The sequence below is a fragment of the Oncorhynchus mykiss genome, chromosome 9 (genome assembly GCF_013265735.2).
Source record: "Oncorhynchus mykiss isolate Arlee chromosome 9, USDA_OmykA_1.1, whole genome shotgun sequence".
In the NCBI taxonomy this organism is placed as follows: domain Eukaryota; kingdom Metazoa; phylum Chordata; class Actinopteri; order Salmoniformes; family Salmonidae; genus Oncorhynchus; species Oncorhynchus mykiss.
This window is the reverse complement of record NC_048573.1, coordinates 24,952,109-24,961,987: the sequence shown is the minus strand read 5'-3', so window position 1 is coordinate 24,961,987 and position 9,879 is coordinate 24,952,109. Positions and strand designations below refer to the sequence as shown.

At 43.3% G+C, this 9,879-nt stretch overlaps 1 protein-coding gene across 1 annotated transcript in view; it reads right to left on the bottom strand.

Moving 5' to 3' along the window:
- The window catches only part of LOC110531794 (hepatocyte growth factor activator), an 18,635-nt gene extending 9,473 nt beyond the window's left edge, over positions 1-9,162 (bottom strand). Inside the window, exons 1-7 of the mRNA XM_036987659.1 lie at positions 8,708-9,162; positions 8,489-8,552; positions 7,621-7,714; positions 3,675-3,748; positions 3,241-3,384; positions 2,781-2,912; positions 1,759-1,869 (exon numbers count right to left, since the gene is read on the bottom strand). Of these exons, the coding sequence (XP_036843554.1) occupies positions 1,759-1,869; positions 2,781-2,912; positions 3,241-3,384; positions 3,675-3,748; positions 7,621-7,714; positions 8,489-8,552; positions 8,708-8,761 (673 nt within the window). The 5' untranslated portion in view covers positions 8,762-9,162. The remainder of the gene's footprint in view (positions 1-1,758; positions 1,870-2,780; positions 2,913-3,240; positions 3,385-3,674; positions 3,749-7,620; positions 7,715-8,488; positions 8,553-8,707) is intronic.
- Between the last annotated feature and the right edge of the window lie 717 nt (positions 9,163-9,879).

The following is a 9,879-nucleotide window of genomic DNA, read 5'->3' as shown; positions in this document are numbered from 1 at the left end:
GATCCGTTAAACGAAGTCCTATAACAAGGTTATTCCTTGTGATATGACAAGACCAGAGTTCTTTTTTCAAGAATTTGGACACGCGGCTCACACCTGAAAATATTTGATCAAGTGGCTTGCGGCTCTTTTCACGCTGGGAAGAACTAACCTTCCAGCGTAGCGCCTAAAAAAACCGCTGCTTTTGCGATGCCCCATTATAGCACTTTCAGGCCCGTAGCTACATATGAGGACACCATTTTTTTCAAGGAACTCAGTCTCAATTTACTGTTGAGAATTAGAACGGTAGAATACACAAGGTGCCATTTTGAAACTTGGTAGTGCATCAGCAGTTTTCCTTTTCTTATGTCACTCACTGAGTCACTCAATTTCTCCCATAGTCAGTAAAACATTTTTAGATTGGTAAATTAGTCCAGCCAGCTATCTAAACTTGTAGTAATCATGGCCGAAATTACCGACCGAGCACGCGGTCACATGCCCACGTGGGGCCCTGCATTGATCATTGATCATCCTTTTCTGTCTGTACCAGGTAGAATTACCATATCAGCATCAAGACCAGACAGACAGGGGAAGGTGAATGACCATATTACCATCAAGGCCAGACAAAGGGGAAGGTGATTGACCATATCACCAAGGCCAGACAAAGGGGAAGGTGAATGACCATATTACCATCAAGGCCAGACAAAGGGGAAGGTGATTGACCATATCACCAAGGCCAGACAAAGGGGAAGGTGATTGACCATATCACCAAGGCCAGACAAAGGGGAAGGTGATTGACCATATCACCAAGGCCAGACAAAGGGGAAGGTGAATGACCATATCACCAAGGCCAGACAAAGGGGAAGGTGATTGACCATATCACCAAGGCCAGACAAAGGGGAAGGTGATTGACCATATCACCAAGGCCAGACAAAGGGGAAGGTGATTGACCATATCACCAAGGCCAGACAAAGGGGAAGGTGAATGACCATATCACCAAGGCCAGACAAAGGGGAAGGTGAATGACCATATCACCAAGGCCAGACAAAGGGGAAGGTGAATGACCATATCACCAAGGCCAGACAAAGGGGAAGGTGATTGACCATATCACCAAGGCCAGACAAAGGGGAAGGTGATTGACCATATCACCAAGGCCAGACAAAGGGGAAGGTGAATGACCATATTACCATCAAGGCCAGACAGATTGAGGGAGGTGGATGATAGTGGTGAGATAGTGCTGGCATGACAGGCATGAAGCATAGACTTCAGCTTCTGTTTTGGGTTGCCAGATTGGTTGTCAATAAAGACGTGGAAATAAAGAAAGGAAGACAACCTAATGCTGGACACACGCCTGCAGTAGGAGATTTCCCCCAAGCCCCTGAGGGGGACGAACTCCACGGCAGAAAGCGGGCACCAGAGACAGTGGTGCCCACCACGCCACGGTAAGTCTGTGCCCTTGTCGTCATAGCACTCCACCTCCGGAGCTGAACAACAAGAGATGTGGGGGATAAGACAGTATACCATGTATATCACAGTTTCCTGTGTTTAAGTGTTATGAGAGTGTGTGCGTGTCTATCTGTTTACCTTATTTATATTGGACTATCTAAATGTTTGTAGTCACAGAGCAGAATAAACATCATAAAATGTCTTCTCTATCCCAGTCTATCCCTCTATGACCTCTGGCTAAGACCAGTAATGCTAAACTACAGCTATGCTAAGCTAGCCTAACCTAGCAATGTAAATCGAACAGTGACTGTGTTAGCATGTAGCAGTTGGACTCACCAATGCTACAGTAGGGTCCACTGTAGCCAGGCCTGCAGGCACACACCTCCTCCCTGGTGGCTGTGATGAGTCGGCACGTACCATCGTTCTCACAGGGGTTCTCACTGCAGACTGAGGACAGTTACACACATCAGGTATAATACAGTATGACAAACCACAGCACTGGGATCAGTTCCAACCACCTTATTCCTGCCTCCCGCTACTGCATGATAAACACAGGAGCTGTTCTTGCATCAGTGATTGAAGTGTGTTAACTTTGATCAAAACACACAAGCATTAGATTACCCACGTAGTCGAGCACTTACGGTTCAGGGTTGCAAAAGTAGAATGGGAGAAATGCTTTCACAAACACAGACACCGGTCGGTGTACAGTAGTTGACTGATTTTGTTCTTGGAGTGGCCATGTGGGGGCAGTATGAGTGGGAATAGCATATATAACAGGCTGGGGAGGTGGGGTGCAGGAAATGGTAGTACTAAATCAAATCTGTTTGCAGAACCTTGTAAAAATCCTAATACCATTACAAAACAAAACAGGTTTGGTTCAAGGGGCTCTCCAAAGTGTCTTTTCAACACCCATCAAACGTCCACCGTAGAGACGAAAGCACCTTTATCTTTTGGCTGAGAGGTTTCTCTCACGCGTTCTGAGGGGCTTCAAAAGGAGAGTGGGAGTTCAGAGGGTTTCTCAAGGCCTGGTAGGCTCGCCCGAACCACTCCCAACCATTAAGGCATTGAGAATACAGTGAGATGCCTGGCAACACAGTCGGGGCTAGAGATCTGATCATCCAAAAGGTGTGGGAGATTGAGGAATGTTGGGATGGGAAGATTTTCAACTAGAGAAGCCCTCATACTCCAAAGGTTTTAGGGGGCCCTCAACTCAGGGGCCCATTCAGGGACCAATTTCTAAGCCAAGAGACAGCACCTCATCAACTCTGAAGGTTCCACTCTCATTTTCAACAACAACAAAAAAGCACAGAGTGGCTGAAGCTAAAGTAACAAAGGATCTGAGTAAGAATGTATTTTACCAGTATAGCGGACTCTCTCACAGGAGATCTCCCCGTCCACACATGTGCACCGTTCCACGTTACGAAGGTAGATCCTTCCCCATGATTTTCCAATGTCGTAATATCTCAGGTGTATGGTTTCATAGCACTTCCCTGACAAAGCGGAGAATAGAGAGATCAAAGGTAGTTGGGTGAAACGTGAGAAGAGGAGGAAGTGAACAGGTCAATGAGGAGTTAGGGGGGTATGTTTTGTGGAAGGGGTTTGGCATTGTGAAGAGCAAGATAAGGGTTAATGCACTAAAGGTACTTCTCAAAAGGGAAAACAGTTTCTCTACCACCCCACACTTTGTCATACCGCAATGAGAAATAAAACCCCATTGACATTTGACTCTAACCTAAAAATGTGTAATTGGTTTAGTTTAATTGAAACTGCTTTGAAACACAAGTCCATATAGAAAGTATGATACTGGAAGTTACTCACTCTGATCACAGTGCCTCCCAGTGAAGCTCTCTGGACAGGAGCACTCGAAGGAGCGTCTGCGGGGGACCAGAGTGCAGATGCCGCCATTTTGACATGGATTCACCTGACAAGGGTCTGTGAATCTGCGTGATGAGTGGACGAACACTAAAACACAACAACTGAGAACATTAGTGAAAACATTAGAAATAAACAGCATGCTACCTCAGTAACATAAGAATAAAGTATTTACCAACGTTGGTGTGTTTAATTTGAACACTGTTTGACAATTGGATGGAAACCTAGCTAGTGATTAAAAAATATTATGTTTATGCATGCATGCCACTACCGTAAATAGCAGGAAATGTATCTTTAAGATCGTATAAATACACAGAGACAACATAGACTTTGTAGATGATGAGGTCTTGTCCACAGATTCTACAAGAATGACCTCTCACCAATGGGTTGAGTGTTCGCAGGTGCACAGTATCCCCAGAGAAAGTCCCGATCAAAGTTGTGCGTCAGAGAACACCTATGATGCGGAAATAAAAACATTCCTGTAGCTCACATGCAACAGTTTCAACCTGGCCATTGAGATCAAGGAGTCAGATAGCAAATCAACAGCACATTGAACACGATCAGTCACCTGACTAAGAACCATAAGGATACTCCGCAGAAACCTGCATATCTCCAGTAAGTACAAGAAGTGGGTTTGAAACTGATACCATACTTATTAACTGTCTTTCATAATAGTTGAGGAGCCCTGCACTTTCATCCTTTTGGGACCAAAGCTATATTACCAAAATTGGTTAGACGTTATATTGATTCCCCCACCCATCAATCCACACCCGCTAACTACAGTAACTACACCCAATACACCAAACCAAAAGACTTGGCTTTCAAAATCCCTTGAGAAACTAATAGAGAAACTTTGAGATCAAAGTGACTCTCAAGCTGGGATCCCAGTGGCTGAGTTCATAAGCAGACACACACACACACACACACACACACACACACACACACACACACACACACACCTACACAACCATGCATACACACACACACACACACACACACATATACACACACACACACACACACACACACACACACACACACACACACACACACACACACACACATATACAGACACCTACACAACCATGTATACACACACACACACACACACACACACACACACACACACACACACACACATATACAGACACCTACACAACCATGTATACATATACACACACACACACATATACAGACACCTACACAAGCATGTATACATATACACACACACACACACACACACACACACACACACCTACACAACCATGCATACATATACACACACACACACACACACACACACACACACACACACACACACACACACACATATACAGACACCTACACAACCATGTATACATATACACACACACACACACCCTCGAAAACCCTCAGAGTTTAAGATGAGCCAGCACTGAGCACTTGCTGTTACTTGAGGACTGAGTGGGAGAGGGCAAGAGCATGATTCATATTGAATTACATCCTAGTTGTTCATACTTGCAGACGCCAACCAGCCCTGTCATAGCATGAGTGGATTTACTCTGCAGCTGCAGCGCAGTCACACAGATGACTTTATCATAGCACTCCCTATCCAACAGCTCTGTGGTTATGAGACACAGATCTGTGGTCTAGTTGTTTTCACAAGAAGGCAGTGAGGCATCTTGCTGTGTCACAATTTGTGGAAAGTAAATAGTTAGTTCTGAGACATGAAACAGTCATTACTATAAACCATTAACTCAAACCTAGGTTATAAAACCTGCGCAACCGTGTCATAAACATGTTATAACATGACATTAGCATTTATGACAGTTTTTGGCGAATAAATTAGCAGTGCTGACTAGCGTTGGCATATGAAGCCATTTAGGATAGCCCAATTAGGTCGTGGAAGTTTGCATACAGTCACCTCATTACTTTTTAGGGCAATACCACATGGATTAACGAGGACTATAATTAAGTTTAAGTCTTTATATTTACTGTAGTAATATAGGGTCTTGAGACAGTCACAGTGCAAATGCATGTCTCAATGAATGTCTGTTAGTGGTTAGTATGTCTGTCAGTGGTTACGTTTTCAAATCATGTTGTATTCGTCACATGCTTCGAAAACAACAGTTGTGGACTTGCTTACTGAAATGCTTACTTACGGGCCCTTCCCGACAATGAAGAGAGAAAGAACATACCGAAATAATATAAAAGTTAGAACACGTGATATTAAAGGTAATAATAGATACACATTGAGAAACGATAACTTGGCTATATACAAGGGGCACCAGTACTGAGTCGATGTGCAGGGGTACGAGGTAATTGAGGTAGACATGTACATATAACTAAGAATAAAATGACTAGGCAACAGGATAGATAATAAACAGTAACAGTCACGTATGTGATTAGTCAAAGAAGTTAGTGCAAAAAGGGTCAATGCAGATAGTTTGGGTAGCTATTTGGTTAACTCTTTAACTAACTATATAGCAGTCTTATGGCTTGGAGGTAGAAGCTGTTCAGGGTCCTGTTGGTTCCAGACTTGGTGCATGGGTATCGTTTGCTGTGCGGTAGCAGAGAGAACAGTCTATGACCATTTTTAGGGCCTTCCTTTGGAAACCGCCTGGTATAGAGGTCCTGGATGGCAGGGAGCTCAGCCCCAGTGATATACTGGGCCGTACACACTACCCGCTGTAGCGCCTTGCGGGTCGGATGCCAAGCAGTTGCCATACCAAGCGGTGATGCAGCCAGTCAAGATGCTCTCAATGGTGCAGCTGTAGAACCTTTTGAGGATCTGCGGGCACATGGCAAATCTTTTCAGCCTCCTGAGGGGGAAGAGGCGTCGTGGTCTCTTCATGCATGTGCTGGTGTGTTTAGACCATGACAGATGCTTAGTGATGTGGACACGGCATGGCTTTCACGTGGCTCTCGTGTGTGTGTGTGCGTGGGTGTCTCACCTCACCAATCTATGACTGGGAAACTTCTTTGTGTGTACAAGAGTGAGGTACACTGCATGGCCAAAACTATGTGGACACCTGCTCATCGAACATCTCATTCTAAAATCATGGGCATTAATATGGAGTTGGTCCCCCCTTCGCTGCTATAACAGCCTCCACTCTTCTGGGAAGGCTTTCCATTAGACGTTGGAACATTGCTTCCGGGACTTGCTTCCATTCAGCCACAAGAGCATTAGTGAGGTCGGGCACTGATGTTGGGAGATTAGGCCTGGCTCGCAGTGGCCATTCCAATTCATCCCAAAGGTGTTTGATGGGGTTGAGGTCAGGACTCAGTGCAGGCCAGTCAAGTTCTTCTACACCGATCTTGACAAAACATTTCTGTATGGAACTTGCTTTGTGCACAGCGGCATTGTCATGCTGAGACAGGAAAGGACCTTCCCCAAACTGTTCCCACAAAGTTGGAAGCACAGAATCGTCTAGAATGTTATTGTGTGCTGTAGCATTAATATTTCCCTTCACTGGAACTAAGGGGCCTAGGCCAAACCATAAAAAACAGCCCCAGACCATTATTTCTCCTCCACCAAACTTTGAGGTTGGCACTATGCATTCGGCAAGTAGCGTTCTCCTGGCATCTGCCACACCCAGATTCGGCCATTGGACTTCCAGATGGTGAAGTGTGACTCATCACTCCAGAGAATGCGATTCCACTGCTCCAGAGTCCAATGGCGGCAAGCTTTTACACTACTTGGCATTGCGCATGGTGATATTAGGCTTGTGTGCAGCTGCTCGGCCATTGAAACCCATTTCATGAATCTCCCGACGAACAGTTATTGAGCTGATGTTGCTTCCAGAGGCAGTTTGGAACTCCGTAGTGAGTGTTGCAACAAAGGACAGAGGATTTTTACACGCTATGCGCTTCAGCATTCGGTGGTCCCATTCTGTGAGCTTGTGTGGCCTACCATCTTGCGGCGGAGCCGTTGTTTCGCCAAGACGTTTTCACTTCACAATAACAGCCCTTACAATTGACCGGGGCAGGTCTAGCAGGGCAGAAATTTGACGAACTGACTTGTTGGAAAGGTGGCATCCTATATCCTATGACAGTGCCAAGTTGAAAGTCACTGAGCTCTGCAGTTCAGGCCATTCCACTGGCAATGTTTCTCTATGGAGATTGCATGGCAGTGTGCTCAATTTTATACACCTGAAATAGCCAAAATCCACACATTTGAAGGGGTGTCCACATACTTTTGTATATATAGTGTATCTCTTTGAGTAATGGAAATGTGTGGCAGTGTTATGCTGAATGTGCGTGTGGTTGAAGTGGTTGTTTGTGTCTCTAAAACATTGGATCCTAGAGTGACCAAGAGACACTTGAAATGGATGACACTGGACTCACCAAGAGCTGGAGAAGCTGATGTTGATACAGTGATGGTGAATGCTTCCTCCATGACGGAATGGGAATTTACATTCTTTCCCCTCTACTGTAAGGACTGGATCCACAGAAACAGGAGTAGATACATATGGTTATCAGTGAACATATTGTGAACATATTGTATTTTACACATATTCTAGTCATAAATTCCTCATTCTCCGCAAGAACATTTAAAAAAATCTGTATTTCATTAAGTTTACGGCACAAGATCAGTTCAACATCAATATTGAAAGTAGAAACAATACCAACCCTAAAACACTTTGCAGCAAAATAGAGGCCACTTGAATATGAGAAAGCAGGTGTTCTCCCATGGCTTGGGATCACAGCATATGATAGACAATTAATCTTTTGAGGTTGACAGTGGCTCCTGCCAGGACCCAATCAAGTTATATTACTAGGGAAGCACAGTAGAAGGGATGCATAGATCTCAGCACTATATCATTCCCCTAGACAGCCTAATCGTTGTTCTGTTATGAAAAGAGATTGTGTACCCTTGCCAACACAAGATGAATAATTCTGGATTCCAACTCCATCTACTAAAGAGGTCATTATCATTGAGTTCTTGCTTGGTAAATTGGTTGATGGGCTGTATGGCACAGTTGTGTAAACATATTATACAAACAACATTTTATAAACAACATTGAAACAGGATAGTGAAGACTACGCACAAAACTGTAGTCAATTAAACAGGTAATGTATGTTGTTAATGTTAAGTAATGATAATAATGTTAATAGTAATGATAATAATGTTAATAGTAATGATTACCTTTATGACTTAAGTAATGATAATAATGTTAATAGTAATGATAATAATGTTAATAGTAATGATTACCTTTATGACTATTTCTGTTCACATTTCTTGCACTAAACGTTTCATATCTTGGGAGTACCATTCGCTGGAACCAAAGTGAAAACAGTATTAAAGTAATGCACGGTTAGTTTACTTTTTTGGGCAAATTATGCACGCCAAAATATGCCTATCCAAACGCAAACCGTGCACTTGTTGCGCTCTAGAATAACTGCTATAATTGCAAGAAATGGCTTCACTTACCGTTCGTACACTGAGGACATACGGTAGGAAAAGTAACACAAAGTATAGCATCATAATATTTTGGGTTATGTAGTCTCTGTTATCGTGCGCAAAATTATTTGAAGTTAATTTCTTGAATCAGGTCCGTCAGATAAATGTCACGTTTTATCTGTCAATTCGAGAGAACTCAGCCTGCTTTTGGTCATGGAGAACGTGGGATATGCTGCAAGAGCGAGCCTGTTCCCTGCAAACTCTATTGAGTAAATCAAATGCGTCATTAGACCTACTTTTTGATTATGGCCATCACTCTACGCAAAACATCGAATTGCAACTAATTTCCCTTACGAGACGCCCACGATTAAACATGCAAGATCTTGAAAGTGCTGATCTTTGATGTAATGGAAAGTAACTTTTTGGAGGAGGTGGCGGGTGATGGTTTCGGATCCCTCCTCTCATAGCTTGGTAACCATGCATAAACATTCCAAGTGCTGCGTGCTGTGGCAAGAACACCCCCTGTCCCATAACCAAGCCTCTAATTTTCAAAGATTGCAGTAATTGAAATGCCTGCTATGGTAAACTACACTCGGAGATATATTATTCTTACTGACAAGACACGACTTCCTGACAAGACTGGTCTAAAATGGGTTTATAATGTGTGACTCGAAGAAATTGTTCACTTATAATTACTAATACTCTTAATAACTGACCACCGTTCTGACCAACTGGGCAAACAGATTTAAGAAGACAAAACACACTTGGGAGAATTCTGCAATGTGAATATCTTAAAGACCAATGATAATGGCTTTGACAGATCTATGTTTGGAGCTTGTTGGGTATCAAGGATTTGCATTCTTACAAATCATTTTTATTTCAAACTAAGTTAATCATTAAAGGGGCCATCTTGGATTGGTACATCCATTTTTGGATGTTTAAATGAATGATATATAGCCCCACTGATTCTTGAAGAACATAACTTATAAATGCCTCATGAGCTTTCGACTGGGCAGACACTGGCTCAATCAAGCTGTTTCCACATAATTTCAATGGAATTACGATGAACCAACATGGAATAGACGTTGAATTGACGTCTGTGCCCAGTGGGTTAGTTCTACTGTCATACCCCCATCAGTTGCGGTTGTTTAAATACCAGATTGAGCCTTTAATAAAATCCTTCAACGTGACTAACGACAGAG